The sequence below is a fragment of the Diabrotica undecimpunctata genome, chromosome 6 (assembly GCF_040954645.1).
Source record: "Diabrotica undecimpunctata isolate CICGRU chromosome 6, icDiaUnde3, whole genome shotgun sequence".
In the NCBI taxonomy this organism is placed as follows: domain Eukaryota; kingdom Metazoa; phylum Arthropoda; class Insecta; order Coleoptera; family Chrysomelidae; genus Diabrotica; species Diabrotica undecimpunctata.
Window position 1 is genome coordinate 13,585,661 of NC_092808.1, and position 17,155 is coordinate 13,602,815.

The 17,155-nt window shown below is 34.3% G+C and overlaps 1 protein-coding gene across 3 annotated transcripts in view; it reads right to left on the reverse strand.

Moving 5' to 3' along the window:
* Positions 1-13,350: 13,350 nt before the first annotated feature.
* Positions 13,351-17,155, reverse strand: part of LOC140443147 (lysosomal acid phosphatase-like) — a 33,395-nt gene continuing 29,590 nt past the window's right edge. For all 3 annotated transcript variants that reach the window (XM_072534239.1, XM_072534238.1, XM_072534240.1), the window contains one exon: positions 13,351-16,962. In XM_072534239.1, coding sequence (XP_072390340.1) covers positions 16,496-16,962 — 467 coding nt within the window. In that variant the 3' untranslated portion in view covers positions 13,351-16,495. The remainder of the gene's footprint in view (positions 16,963-17,155) is intronic.

Genomic DNA, 17,155 nt, shown 5'->3' on the forward strand with positions numbered 1-17,155 from the left:
CTCGTTGATATAAGACTACTACAAGAAAATGATATCCAGAAAAAAATAAAAACAGAAATTAATAAGAATTTTGCGAAAATAGTTGAAGACACTACCAGAGGCATAGAAGTACAGTGGAACAAAATGAAGACATCTATTACCACAATTTCGCATGAATATCTAAAATTAAAAAGAGAAAAGAAGCGAGAATGGATGACAGATAAAATATTGCAGATGATGGAAGAACGAAGAAAATTAAAAGATAGAAATGACAACAAATACAAAAAGTTGCATAAGACTATACTAAAGGAGATAAAAGGAGCAAAAGAAGACGGCTGACGGGGAAATGTACGGAAGTTGAAACACTACAACGCAAACATGACGATTTCAGAACACCAGAAAAGAACGCAATACAGGCATAGTTGCAGATATTGAAGGCCAGATTTTGACTACCATTGAAGATAAATTACGAAGATGGAAAGAATATATGCAAGAATTATTCGAAGATGCAGCACGAAGTTCGACTGAAATGAACAATCCCTACGCCCAGAAATAACAAACGAAGAAGTATCTATGGCCACTAAGCGGATTAAAGATGGAAAATCACCATAACCATGCACCTGATGAGGTAACAGGTTAAATTTTTAGAGCTATTAGAGGCACACCAAATCACAGCTCTTACGAAACTATTCAACAACATCTACGAGACTGGTTACTTACGAAAAGACTGGCTACTATCAATATTCACTACACTTCCTAAAAAAGCCAACGCTAGAAAATGTGAAGAATGAAGAAAATGTGTAGATTAATTAGTTTGATGAGCCATGTACTTAAAGTACTCCTTACTATTACTATCATTAACTCGCGCATGTACGCCAAATTAGACGAACACCCGAGTGAAGTTTAATTTGGATTCAAAGCAGGACTCGCAACGGGGGAAGCACTTTTTAGTTTGCAAGTTCTAATACAGAAAGCCAGGGATATCAACTGCGATGTGTATGCATGTTTCATTGATTTCGAGCCAAGAATTTGATGGAAGTCCCACATGGGAAACTAATCGATATCCTAAAGACATCAGGACTCGATGGTAAGGATATAAGACTGATCTCAAACTTATCTCTGTAACAAAAAGCAACAGTACGATTAGAAAATGAACTGTCCGAGATCTTTATAATCGAAAAAGGAGTTAGACAGGGTTGCATATTGTCACCAGCATTATTTAACATATACTCTGAAAACATGTTTAGAGAGGCCTTGGACGAATCAGAACATGGAATTGCTTTACATGCCAAACTTATAAACAATATTAGATATGCAGACGATAGAGTGTTGCTGGCAGATAGTGCGCAGGGGCTTCAAAGGACGATGGATAACGTTGTAGAAGCATGTAACAAATACGGCCTAAAACTAAATTGCAAGAAGACAAAAATAATGATCATTAGTAAGAACACCAACATAAACGCCCAAATTACAATAGGCGATACACCGTTAGAAAGAGTGGAAAAAATATGCTATTATAACAGCGTTAGGAAGATTCTTTGCAATTGATCTTTAAGTATCAATATACGTATAAGAATTCTTAGATATTGCGTCTTTATTGTCGTTCTCTATGGAGTAGAAAGCTGGAGCCTTACAGAAGATGCCATAAAACGATTAGAGGCATTTGAAAAATGGTGCTACCGACGTATATTGAGGGTCTCATACATACACCACACAAGTAACATAACTATTCTCCAGAGGCTAAGAAAAGACAAAGAAATGATTAACACCATAAAGAACAGAAAATTGGCTTACCTCGGCCACATCATGTGTAATGATAAATATCGGCTTCTACAGTTGATTCTACAATGCAAGATTGAGGGTAAGAGAGGCCCTGGACGTAGACGTATACCCTGGTATGCCAATCTTAGAAAGTAGACTGGTCTAACGTCAACTGATCTATTTCGAGCTGCTGTGAATAGAATAAGATGGGTCAATGTGGTCGCCAACATCTCTAGAAGATAGGCACATTTAGAAGAAAAAGGTGTCTCGTTAATGTATATGAGATGATTCAAATAAGAGCTGCTGATTTATCAGCAGTATTTTAAATTGAAAAAAGAACAACAAATAACATTATGTACGTCACTAGAAAAAAATAATTAGTGCGAAAAATATAAAAAAGCTTTAAGTTACCCAGTTGAAGCTAGCCTCGTAAAACAGCTAATCAAAAATTTTGATCAACAACTGAAGAATTAGAAAAAATTATTAAATTTATTAATGAAAACTACGATATTTTTGGAGATGCAAGACCAATTCGTCAAGCCTCAAGTAGATTACCATTTCCTACACAAAAAGAACTTGAAAATATAATACAAGACATGATAAATGCCGATATTATCAAGGAAGCTTCGGACCCTGGTGTTCAATAGTAGTTTTAGTAACTAAGAAAGATGTATCTACTCGCTTTTGTGTAGACTACAGAAGATTAAATCAGGTTACACAAAAAAGCAGTTATCCATTACCACGAATAGATGATACACTAAATACTTTATTAAGTGCTTAATGGTTATCGACTCTAGATTTAAAAAGTGGCTACTGGCAAGTAGAAGTACATCCTGATGATCAAGACAAAATCAGCTTTTTTAACTATGTAATTGCTCTATCAATTGTTCTGGTATGTGGTATATTAGTCCACTAGATGCAAAACTGCCATATTTGCAGTCATATTGCAAAGATGCAATATTTTTTTCAGTTAAATATGTTGTTCCTACAGTAAAGGGTGGACTTTAAAGAGTATGCAAGGGAGCATTTCTTGGAATAACTCATTTGTTCTAAAGAGCGTGTTATAAGAACGTTTGTTATCCGGAGTGAAATACCAAAAGAGAGAAGAGGGGAAGATACAACAAAAGATAGATTTGATCTAATAAAATTATGTATCCAAACGTTTGGACGGTGCAGAGAGTCATTATAATAGAGGACAATCACCTAGATTGTATTTACCATGCAATCTAAATTTTACAAAGCTTTTCCGTAAAGTTATCATATTTCCGAACATACATTAATGAACACTACAACATATCATTCGGCACTCCCTTAATAAATGCTTGCTCTACGTGTCTCAGAACGAAGGAAATTTTGAGAAAAGAGAATTCAGAAGAAGAAAAGTTAAAGGTTGTAACAGAGCAGAGAGTTCATACGTTAAGAGCTAACGCCTTTTATTCTTTGTTAAAAAACGAATCAAATCATAATATACAAATATTTTCTTTTGATTGTCAAAAAAGTTTTTCCTTACCAAAGTTTCCCGACTAGGCGGCTTATTTCACGCGGCAAATAAATTTTTATAATTTTACCATTGTGGCTGGAAATTAGAAATCCCATCTTTTTTCTGCAAATGTGACATCATCTGTGTGACTGGAGTATAAACATTCAAAAGATTCAAATGCTGTTGCCTCCGCTGTACATGATACCCTCATAAAACTCAACTTTAAAAATTAAATCGAAAAAGTTCACCTATTTGCAGATAGATGTGGTGGACAGAACAAAAATAGCACGATGATGTCTATGATAATCTACTGGATGGTTTATAAAGCACCTGGTCACATCAAGAAAGTAGAGTTTACGTTTCCTGTTGTTGGTCATTCCTTTTTACCACCAGATAGGATTTTTGGTATGATATAAAGGGAGATAAAAAAAGAATGTTGTAATAAACAAAAAAGAATATGAGAAGAAGAGGATAAGACATAATTGGAAAATACTCAAAGGTGCTGAGACTTGGTAAAGAGTGGCAGATATCAGACTGGAGAAAGACAAGTGACGCTGTTGTTAAAAAACCTTTTCAGTGACATTTCAAATGTAATGCATCGAAAAGATTTATATTTTCTAAGGGCAAAGATCACATGGCCACAGTAAGGGGAAATACTTTATCGTTCTGACTTAGGGTTTAGCAAGTCTATAGTACGAAAGGGAAAAACATTTCTTTATTGAAATCTAAGTTACAACAGATTGTATGTTCATTGAAAGGAGATAAATCGTCCATAGACACTCTCCTTAGAAAATATTTTGGTGAAAATTGGAGAGACCAGCCGGATCTCACATTTTATAAAATAATAGATACTGGCGTACAAACAAATAATAACGAGAGTGCTGCAGAAAATGATCATATTGATGATGAGGACCCAGAGGAATTAACAGTTTAGGAATTAATATAAATATATACACATAATTTGTAAGACCTTTTGTACTTAACTTTTTTGTACTTACTGAATAAAAATATACTGTTGACCAAAAGTTTACTTCCAGATACTTTCTTCTTTATTACATAGATACTTCTACATACAATATTTGCAAATGTTAATTTACATAGTTGACTTGCAAAACTCGGTATTTTCAATTTTTTTTTCCTTTCCTAGCAAACATAACTATATTATATTTTACCCAATAAAGCATTTATCTATCACAAAAAAGTGCCATTTATTAAATGTAAGGTTTTTTGCAAAATTTGTCAGTTTTTTGCAAATAACTCAGTTTGAGTAACGGTAAATACAAGTTTTGCATTTGGCGGACTCATATACAATCACAAATATTTTTCCTCTTCAGATTGGTGTATATGTTGTTCAGTTTGGATATTGTTCAATATTGTTGTTGTTGTAAGAATGTTGAAAGTCTCTCGAAAACCCCAAAAAGGGTTTGTGCTATATATGACACACTATGAAGTTATGGACTCATTGATTGGTTTTGTAGATATGGATCAGAAACTCTTTTATGGTACAATGAATGCAGTTAGAATTCCAAATATGTAGTACTAATAGTGAAGAATCAGATCTCTGCGATGAAAACGGCACAAATGAGATGATATTGTGTCAAGATAGTGACAATGAAGAGCGTGAAAATTTACCAAGCAATGTCAAGGAAACTGTCATTTCTGCCACATCCTCAGATTCCTCAGATGATGATACCCCTTTGTCTGAAAGACTACGATATAAAAGGAAGAAATCTCATAATTGGGTGAAAGGAAATCTGAGAAGATCAGAAAATGACACAAAATTTACTGGTTCTGAAAATTTATCTTCTTCAATTTTACAATTAGAAACTCCGGTCCAATTTTTTAAGTTTCTCTTTCCTGATAGTCTTATAGAGCATATCACAGACCAATCAAATTTATACTCAGTGCAACAACCTCCAGATAAACCAGCTAATATAAAAAAATATGAGATAGAACAATTTATAGGAATTACTATTTACATGTTGATAATTCAACTTCCATCAACAAGTCACTATTGGAATGCCAATATTGGCCACCGAACAGTTAGCGATGTGATGAGCTGTAACAGATTCGAAGAAATAAAACGTTTCTTGCATTTCAATAACAATGATGACATGATTGAAAATGATCAGCCTGGACATGACAGATTATTCAAAATTAGACCTGTTCTGAACCAAATCAAAGAATGACTACTCATGGTTCCGAAGGAAGAATTTCTAGCTGTAGACGAACAGATTATACGAATAAAAGCGCAAAGCCAGCTAAAGCAGTATAACTAAAAAAAACCACATAAGTGGGGCTTTAAAAACTTTTTGCTGAGTGGTATTTTGGGATTCAGCTATGACTTTAATTTATTTGCTGGTTCCTAGAGTAATATTGTACCTCTAGGAGTACCAAATCTTAGTATGAGCAGCAACGTGGTTGTCAAATTAGCAGATTCGATACCAAAACATCAACATTACAAGTTGTTTTTTGACAATTGGTTCACCAGCATACCTCTTATGATATATATGACCAAAGAGGGCATTTTAACTTTGGGAACAGTAAGACAATCGTGTTCATTGAGTTGTGATGCCAGCTGAGAAAGAAATGAAGAAGCGCGGCAGAGGTCATATGGTAGAGAAAATAGCCAATATAGACAATGGGGATGTCAGTGTAGTGTCCTGGTTTGATAATAAAATCGTTACTACAATGTCAACATATACTGGAAGTGAACCAAAGGGAGAAAAAAGAAGAAGACAAACAAGACAGTATACATAATATGATACCTTGTCCTAACAGTGTCCTAATCTACAACAACTACATGGGAGGTGTAGATCTCCTTGATTCCATATTAGGATTTTATCGTATAAAAATCAGATCGAAGAAATATTATTTACGAATATTTTTTCATTTCATTGACATGACAGCCGTGAACTGTTGGTTATTAGTCAAAAGAGCGAAGAAATTTGATTTACCCCTTTTGGATATCAAACTAGCAATAGCCGATGCTCTATGCAAAGCCGGAAAATAAATTAAACAGAACAGAGTAGGAAGACCGTCAAGTCGTAGCATTTAGCAGATGTACGAGAACAAACGAAAAAAGAGACCCACTAAAGAAATACTCCAAGAAGACATCCGTAAAGATGGGCTTGATCATTTTCCCTATTGGGATGAGAGCACTGGGGTCAAGATGCAAATTTCCAGGCTGTACAGGGAAAACATATATAGTGTGAACAAAATGCACAATAGCATTGTGTATTATTAAAGAAAGAAACTGTTATTTGCAGTTTCATACTGTATAGTGTATACTATAGCTTCAAAATAGTTTGACTTTAATATTACATTGTTGCCCGATGTTCCATGATGATTTGGCACCAAAAATGTTTTTTTGTCAATAAAGGTTTTCTCGTAGCTAGGTTTTTTTTAATATTTTTGCGTAAAAATAGAATTAAAATTCTTATCTGAGAATTTATTTTTGACAAAAAACAAAAATTCATGCGGTAACCGGTTAAGAACACAACAAGTAACTTCACTCTAAAAGTTAAACTATTATATTAACTGTAAATAAAAGTTCATTTCTAATTACAAGATATACAATTTTTTTACAGTTAGATCAAGTAGCAAATATAAAGGTCTTTTCATCACGCTTTACTGTTTCCGAATTAAAAATTTGTAAATTTGGGAAATAAAGCAGGGCGCCTCTCGCTGCATCGCCAGCTCGTCGAATGTAAACATCTTAGGTTAGTCAAATAAAGCATTTTCTACATTATTCAAACACCGAGACGTTTCAAAAAGACCGACGAAAAGACGGAAATAGTTTGGCACTTTTAGAACTTCACACTCCTATGTTCGAAGGGCCAAATACACAGTCAGGCGGTCCTTTTGAACTTTGCTTTTTCGGAGAAGTGTTTTTAAAGAGGTTTTCATACAAAGAAGAGATAAAAATATGTAAAACAGATTTCTATAAAGTTTTGTGGAATCAGATTCGAATGTTTAAAAGTTTGTTTTATGTCATCCATCACTGATTATGCAATATGCAATGTTGTACAGAATGTCTTGTCAGATCGAATTTGTATGAAAAGTATTGAAAGAATGGGTGATTTGTTTAATTTAGAAAACTCATGTATCTTTTCTTTCTTTGGTCTTTTATAAGTTTGATTATATCAATATTTGTACAATAATAATAATAATAGTTATGGGATTGTATGGGCTAGTTATGGGTTATGGGCGTTCAGATCACAACACGACGGGGTACTAATATCGGAAGGACTGAAAACAGAATTGGAAATTGGGACACCTTGGGAAAAACGACTGCTGAGGAAAATTGAATTATTGCGTGGGGATATTGGACAAATTACGGAATACATTCGAGGAGTAAAAAGTAGGAAAGTAATTAAAAAAGCTGAAGAAATAATTCTAAATACTTTCAAATACTCACAACATGATCCAGAAAACAACACAGTTCAACACTGCCTGGACACATTAAAAGAAAGAGTTTCCATTTATTCAGGTCGCCTAAGCAGAAACAACGTAAGTAATAACTGGAAAAGTGACAATATACTTTTTGACAGAAGGCTTTCTATAGGAAACTGAATTCCACTGTAGAAAATGAAAATAAATCCTATTCAAGCCAAGAAGAAATCCTGTCCTAAACCCTCTTCTTAAAAATATAGATTCTGTAGGAAAATATACTCTCGGGGGAACCTATAACCTTTAGAGAGTCGTCCCCAGGTGGCGGATAGGGGAATGCTCGACCCGGTTTACCGGTGGGTAGGAGGGAAATAAAATACCTCCCGTCACCAACAGGTAATTCACCGAATGATTGCCGGAATAAGCAATCCCCCACTTATGACCAACGGCTGCGGACGGATGAGTTAATAAGTGAAAGGGCACTCTTTTGTCCAAGGGTTGGGAAACTGGCCCTAAAGGCGGATGAATCGAAAAACAGGTCAACGGCGTACGGATGCAGAAGGCAACAAGGAACCGCTGTATTAAAGACTCATAAATTACCCCTAGTAAAGTCATGAATGGCAAATGACAAGTAGAGTAAACAAACTTACTGATTATGGAGCACGGAATCCAAGAACCGGCAGGGGAGGAATAACTGTAGATCACAGGGCCTCCCAGGTCGTAAACCAGAGAAATCCCTGTGCACTTAAAACATTGAAAATGGCAACCTGGAATGTCAGAAGTCTATACGCAAGTGGTAAATTAGCGAACGTACTGCTTGAAATGGAAAACTTCCAAATTGATGTTTTAGGTATAAGTGACGTACAGTGGCCAGGTTCAGGCAAACAAATTACAAATAATAGAACCATGTATTATTCAGGTAATAACGAAGTCAATCATCGCTATGATATTGCTATCTTAGTTGCAAAAAAGGTCAATTACTCTGTGAGAAGTTTTACTCCTTATTCTGATAGGATCTTATCAATACAACTTCAGTCTGAAAAAGGTATAGTAAATTTTATTCAAGTTTATACTCCTACGGCAGATAAAGATGACGACGATATCGAATTATTTTATCATGATTTGGAACAAGTCTTAAAATCAATTAAGAAACATCACATTACAATAGTAATGGACGACTTCAATAAAAAAGTTGGCCAGGGAAGAGTGGATGGATATGTGAGGGAATATGGTCTAGGAAATAGAAATGAACGTGGTGACCGTTTGATACAATTTTGCCAGACGGAAGAATTTGTAATAGCTAATACACTTTTTAAGCTACCAAAAAGAAGATTGTATACATGGAAATCCCCCGGTGATACAACGAATAGAATAATCCGAAATCAAATTGACTTTGTCCTCATTAGACAAAGATTTTGTAATTCTATACTGTCCGCCAAAACTTACCTTAGAGCAGACATCGGTTTAGACCATAACCCCATCGTAGTCCCATTACGAACCAAATTGAAGTTAAAAACCCACACAAAGTAGAATTAATATAAAGAGATTAAGGGAACCACAAACAAAGGAACAAACTGTAAAAACTCTTACTGAAAATCTACGTAATGCCCAAGAACTGAATAAAAGTAGTTATAACATTGATCAGAAATGGGAAAATATAAAAGTAGCAATAATTAAAACAGCAAATGAAACTTAAAACCAAAGAAAAGAAATCATAAAGACTGGATGACTGAAGAAATACTACTATTAATGAATGAAAGAAAATCATTCAAAACAAAAAATCCAATTAAATATAATGAAACTGATCGATTAATTAAAAAGAGAATAAAAGAAGCTAAGGGGAGAATGTTACATGAGCAGTGCCAAGAACTAGAAGAAATTGAGAAAAAATATGACTTTTCTAACATGCACAAAAGAATTAGAGAATTAACAGGAATGAAAAAAAACACTTCAAACTAGGCAACTAAGAGATGAAAGTGGTGCACTTATAACAGATATAAACTAAAAAATGCAGAGATGGACACAATATATAGCACAACTTTTTGAAGACAAAGAGAGAACAGAAGCACCAAAAGAATTTAAGGATGATACTGGTCCTGATATTATACGAGAAGAAATTGAATATGCAATGAGACAAGCTAAAGGTGGTAAATCTCCTGGGCCTGATGAAGTTCCTATCGAATTACTCAAAATTGTGAATACTGAATCTATTGATCTTATTTTGGATCTATTCAATATATAGAACAGGTATAATACCTAAAGAATCACTCCAATCAACATTCATACTGCTACGCAAAAAAGCCAATGCAAAGGAGTGCAATGAACATCGCACCATAGCTTTAATGAGTCATGTCTTGAAATGGTTTTTAAAAGTAATTCACAATAGAATACATAAGAAATTATATGAAGGCATAAGTAATACACAAATGGGATTTAGGAAAGGACTGGGAACAGGAGATGCACTGTTTGCAGTAAGTGTTCTTTCGCAGAGATGCTTAGATATAAATCAGGAAATATATGCCTGTTTTATTGATTTTGAGGAGGCATTTGACAGAGTGCAGCATAATCGGCTTAACGAAATTTTATTAAATAAAAACATAGATAGTAGAGACATTAGAATCATATGTAACCTCTATTGGAACCAAATAGCAAAAGTGAAAGTTGAAAATGAACTGACATGGGATATTTAGATTCACCGTGGGATCCGCCAAGGGTGTATTTTATCACCCTTGTTATTCAATTTATACAGTGAAGCCATCTCAGAATTAGCGCTTGCCGAGGTCAGTGAGGGCCTTATAATAAACGGTGAGCCACTTAATAACATAAGATATGCTGAGGACACCGTCCTTCTGGCAGGAACATTAGAAGAACTGCAACACCTTGCTGAACAACTAAATATATATTGCAACGATTATGAACTAAAAATAAATTTGAAGAAAACCAAGTTCATGGTATTTACAAAAGCACAAAACATCAGTTAAGCTAGTACTAGATACAGGGCCGCCGCTAAGGTATTGGCCGCCCGTGTGCAACTTAATATTTGCCGCCCCCCTTCCAACACTTTAGACATACATACTATTATTTAAAGAAATGTGCAGAAGATGCATAATATAACAATAATAATTTGTAAATCGATAAATACTTACTTAAACATTTAGACTAATCTCCATGATCCAACGATAATCTCCATCATCAGTGAACTGCTTTTGGCCGCCCCTATTGTTGGCCGCCCGTGTGCGATGCACACTTGGCACACATGGTAGCGGCGGCCCTGACTAGATAATACAGAAATTGAACAAATATCTTCGTACAAATACCTTGGGGCATGGATCACAGAAGATACTGATCAGACAAAAGAAATAAGATGCCGCATTGAAATTGCACGGTCAACTTTTAATGGAAAGAGAAAACTTTTTGTAATCGCGATATCAATATATCGCTCCGAATAAGAATGCTTCGATGTTATATTTTCTCTACCCTTTTATATGGGGTTGAAGCTTGGACACTTAAAAAATCCAACATTAAAAACCTAGAAGCATTCGAAATGTGGTGTTACCGACGTATTTTGAAAATATCATGGATGGATCGCAAAACAAACGAACAAGTTCTCAAATAACTAGGAAAACAATGCGAAGTTTTAAATTCCATAAAAATTAGGAAATACTTGGGGCACATCATGAGAGGTGAAAAATACGAACTACTAAGGAATATAATACAGGGTAAAATCGAAGGCAGAAGAAGCGTAGGAGGACGTAAAATCTCGTGGCTACGCAATCTCCGTGAATGGTTTGGATGCAGTTCAATTGAACTATACAGGCGCGTAACCAACAAAATTATAATTATCAGAATGATTTCCAATCTCCGATAGGAGCGGAACTTGAAGAAGAAGGAAAAGATAAAAATACATTAAAATCATCCCCAAATGACTTCAATGAGGCTTTCTACTGAATCATGAATAGTGAAATTGTATTTGCCTATTTTCTTTCGCCTTCTTCTATTTATATAGACATGACTCTGTCTGTTTTTCAATGTGCCTCCAGTAAGTTGTCGTTTCATCGTTTTTGGTGGTTTTTCTACTGATCGTCTTCCTATTGGGAAACAGTCTTTTGCCGTCTTTACTACTCTATTTGTTGTCATTCGGCTTATATGATTGTTCCATTCTACTCTTCTATTTCTTACCCAGTTCTTTATGTTCTCCACCTTGCATCTACGTCGTATATCTGTATATCTCTGCTGTTTCTAACATCCTTTTTGTCCTCTCTTTGCCAGGTCTTGTTTCTGCTACGTATGTCATTATTGGTCTGATGACTGTTTTGTAAATTCTGCCTTTCATTTCTTTCTCGATATTTTTATTTCTCCATGTTTTTTCTTTTAGGCAGCCTGCGGCTCTGTTTGCTCTATTCACTTCATATTTCACTTCAGTTTCGAGCTTTTCGTAGCTAGATAATGTGATGCCTAGATATTTAAACTCCATCACTTGTTCTATTATCTGACTTTCCAGCTAGAATTTACATCTTAGTAAATTTGCTGTTGTAACCATGCATTTTGTCTTTTTGGGGGAAATTAACATGTTAAATTTTCTGGCGGTTATATTAAATTGGTGCAGCATAAGCTGTAAATCGTCTTCACTTTGAGAGACTAGTATTGCGTCTTCTGCATAGCAGATTATTTTAAGTTGGTGTTCTCCCATTTTGTATCCTGTTTTAGTTCTTACTTTTATTTGCAAAGTCAATCAAGAAATGAAAAGAGAACAGATAATTAAAATGATGATGGGGATAGAAAGGGGTAGGTATTCGTGAATCACGATTGCCAACCTTCGGAACGAAAACGGCCCTTAAAGAAGAAGATGGATACCATAATGAAAATAACACATATATTGAATCAACAAACGACTAACTATGCAACAGACGAGTACACATGTTATCTATAACACAAAATGAAGGCAGCACATACAGTCATTGTACAACAACAGAGAAAGTGTTTATGATACAATACACGAAAATAAGATACAACATGAAAAAGAAGATATAATAGGAAGACCAACAGATAAAAATAATACTGGAGCAAAATCTTAAGGTTTCTCCAGTTACCCCAATTGGAACTTATTTGGTTAATCCATTCCGACAAGGGTATGTTTAGAATGTCCTGTTTCATTTCACAAACAAAGTTTTGAGAAGAATGGGAAAAAACGAAGAACTGTTCATTTGTTTTATTATTTTGTACGCCAATGGTTTGTAATTCCATGTAAATCAGCTTCAATTTGACTACTAAATTATTCTCATAACTGTTATCATAATTGTTCTGTGTTATGTTTCCTTTTGCACTTATGATACGCCTGTTTCCTTTTTAAGAAGAAATCACTACATTGTAATTTATTTCCTGCCTACTTTTTTCCTTTCCTAGACTTGGTTATTGTTTTCCTTCTATTTGTTGAATATTTTTTATTGACTAGATTACCTGTATCTTTTCATGTTCATTTCGTGAAATATTTTTAGTGTACTGAATAAACTACACAACATGCCAGTAAACGAAATATGGGTTGTCTAAATTCAGATGGATCACATAGCTCGAATTCATTCCACCAAAATATAAAATGTAAGTCCAATATTTGGTAAATGCAGGAAGCAATAAATAAAACCTCACAGTTTATACATAATCTCAATTTATTTTTTTTAAATTATAGATTAGTTTCTTTATATTAAAATAATCAACATCAAGAATTCTTAATATCGGTAACTTATTTAATCACATATTCTTTCGAACGTCAATAATATTGATTATTTAGATAAATATCACCTCATACAGATAGAAAACAGCGTTAAAAAAAATCGTTTGAATTGAGGTAAGTGATGAGTTACATAAATACGCGACTCTAATTCTACTTGTAAATCAATCACAAGTTGCACGTGTTTTGAGGTTAGACAGTCCACGAACTCTCAGACAAGAAAAAAGAGAGTACAGGTAACACTCATTTAACAAACCATAGCAAAGTGAAGCCAATTTCGACGTGACCGCCATGTTTTGGTGCCTGTACGTTGCCCATTAGTACCCATTTATTACGTTCTTGAATCGGCTGATTTTGGAGGCGATATTCATACTATCAGGCTCACGTGTAATAGATGCGGCGGCCAAAACAAAAACACGACAATCATATCTATGTGTTGTTATTGGTTTTGTAGACAAGATAAAATCAGAAAAATTAAAGTAGTATTCCCAGTGAGAGGACATTCTTTCATCCCACCAGACCGGGTTTTTGGGAATATCGAAAAGGATATTAAACAAAAGGAAATAATCCTGACCCCACATGAATATCTAAACATGAATATCGAAACACATTAAGGCACCAGGACAATAGTATTTTGCTTTTTTTAAAAATGAAGAGGATTATTTTAACTAAAAGCTCTTAAGGCACAGTGTTAGTTCGCGGCGAGTTAGCTTATAAAAACCATATTAGTATGGGAAAATCAATAACAAAAAAAACTAAGAACATTGAAAGAATAAAATCTGACAAAATTCCGAAACATGGTCCCGAAAGAATGTCATGGTCAATAACAATAAAAAAGTTTTTCTTCTTCTTCTTCTTCTTCTTTTTATATAGACATCACTCTGTCTGTTTTTCAATGTGCCTCCAGTAAGTTCTCATTCCATCGTTTTCGTGGTCTTCCTACTGATCGTCTTCCTATTGGGGAACTGTCTCTTGTCGTCTTTATTACTTTATTTGTTGTCATTCGGCTTATATGATCCTTTCATTCTACTCTTCTATTTCTTACCCAGTTTGTGATGTTCTCCACCTTGCATCTACGTCGTATATCTGTACTTCTAGCTCTGTCCCATAGTGTCTGACCATCAATTTTTCTGTTGTCATCTCTGTTGTTTGTAACATCCTTTTTGTCCTCTTTGTGTCAGGTCTTGTTTCTGCCGCGTATGTCATTATTGGTCTGATGACTGTTTTGTAAATTCTGCCATTCGTTTCTTTCCCGATATTTTTATTTCTCCATATTGTTTCATTTAGGCAGCCTGCGGCTCTGTTTCTATTCACTTGATCTTCCACTTCGGTTTCGAGCTTTCCGTAGCTAGATAATGTGATGCCTAGATATTTAAACTCCATCACTTGTTCTATTATCTGACCTTCTAGCTCCAATTTACATCTTAGTATCTTAGTAAATTTGCTGTTGTAACCATGCATTTTGTCTTTTTTGGGAAAATTAACATGTTAAATTTTCTGGAGGTTATATTAAATTGGTGCAGCATACTTTGTAAATCATCTTCACTTTGAGAAAGTAGTATGGCGTCGTATGCATAGCAGATTATTTTAAGTTGTTTTTCTCCCATTTGGTATCTTTTTTAGTTCTTACTTTTTTTATTATTTCGTCCATAATCAGGTTGAACAATAGAGAACTCGGGGAATCTTCCTGTCTTATCTCATTGCCAGCTTCAGTAAGGTCGGTTAGTTCTTCTTCTACTTTTACTTTTATTGTGTTGTTTTGGTAGATATTTTCGATCGTTTTGATTATTCCTAGAGGTCTCTCTCTTGCATACAGTAAGTGGATAACGTCTTTTAATTTGATCCGGTCAAATGACTTTGTAAGATCCACAAAACATAGATATGCCGATTAGTTGTATTCTAATGATTTCTCTTGCGCTTGCTTCATTATAAATAGAGCGTCGGTGCATGATCTTCCCGACCTAAAACCTTGTTGTTCTTCTGCTGGTGTTATAATTTTATTCAATTTATTTGTTATCACTTTGGTTGTTAGTTTTAGTGTGGTTTTAGTGCTGTGTTTATAAATTCATTCCTCTGTAATTTTCCGGGTCTGATTTGTCTCCCTTTTTGAAGAGAGGTATTAGGATGCTTAATCTTGATCTTGATTAGGAGATCCAGCAACAAAAAGGTTGATGTGAATAATTGATTATGTTGTCATTTTGGAGAAAACTGGAAAATATCCTCATTTAAGTTTTTACAAACTCTTTATCATCGAAGACAATCTACAAGGCAATGTAGCACCAGAAAATAAAATCGATGAGGATAAAACGTTGTGTGGGAACGCTAAAGAAGACAATGAACTTTCCATTTAGTTAACTACTTTTGAATAATTAAAAGTGTTACTTTCTAAATTTTTTGTCATCTCGCTTCACTATTATATCTTCTTTGTGAACTTTTTTTGACTAAGAGTTATATTATCTCAATAAACTAAATAAATTTAATAAATATTGTTCGTAAGTTATTTTCTATGTGTACAACCTCCATTTGTTATTTTCATAAAGTATAATATCCAAATATTTCTCTAGAATTACTTAGTTATTTTTGAAAACTTGCAAAAAATTTGTATATAAACATGTAGTTATCATATAACTGTAATAGAAAAGTAAAATTAGTTTAATTGTTTCTATGAAATAGGTTACTCGTTTTTCTCGATTACTGAAAATATTAGCTGGCAAGCTTCCTGGTGCCGATTTGGCTTCAGTCAATTCCATAAGATTACGCGTCCCCTCTTGTTCCTTGTCTAAGACGACACTGAAGTAATGAACTTTATCTTATTGGTACTCCGTTCGCTCATAGAGAGCACTATCATTCATAAATGAGTAAATTCGCCGTTCTTCTACAGGGAACATGTTATTTCGGAAGGTTAAATGCCACTATTCGGCAATATGATAATTAACAAGTTTGGGTACTCATAGGAGGAGGATGCGACTAAAAGAGTTAAATAAACGTGGTAAGCTATCACCCTTTTGTTCAAGATAAAAATTCCAAAAGTAATTAAAACCAAAACTTGTAAAACAAAAGTGAATTAAGAATATACAAAACAGGCCAAACTTGGTTTAAAATAATAAATTTGTCATGCATATGCAAATCTAGTATAAAGATAGGCCAAATCAAGGCTTTTAGTGGAATGGCCACAAGTGATGCAATTTCCGTGGTAGTCCACTTCTTGAACTATATTGTAGAGGTTGATTAAAAGGGGTAAGGTGGGATAAGAACAATTTTCTATTTGAAAACGTTAAATCAGAGCATTCATTTTCCCAGATAGACGCATTCGTTCTTACTGGAGCAATGATTTGATTGAATTGCTTAAAATCGCAATTGAATGCACACTGCTTTAATTTGATTCCGTACAAGTTGGTACTATTTCTGAACATCAAGTTTACAAATGGTACGTTATCTTTGCTTTTTCTGAGTTCAAATATGACAGAGGAGGCGTATTCTGCTAAGGGATGGTCGTTTGATCCGAGAGTTGTTAACAATGTGCCGATTGTAAAATCGTGTCCTGATAATATTAGGTATTTTTGGGAGTTATTCGATTTTAAAATTGCATTTTCCAAAAACGTAGCTATGTAGTCTATTAATGGACCTAAAATAAAAAGAAAACATCAATAGAATTTCTCAAGTAATCATTTTTAAAATAATTGTAGACAGTATATTTGTTTGTGTAATTCTAGTCAGTATATAGATATATTTTGTTAAATATATACGTATATATGTATATTATCATCATCATTCTCAGCTTATTCTACCAATTATGGTGCATCCTGTAACGATGTGCA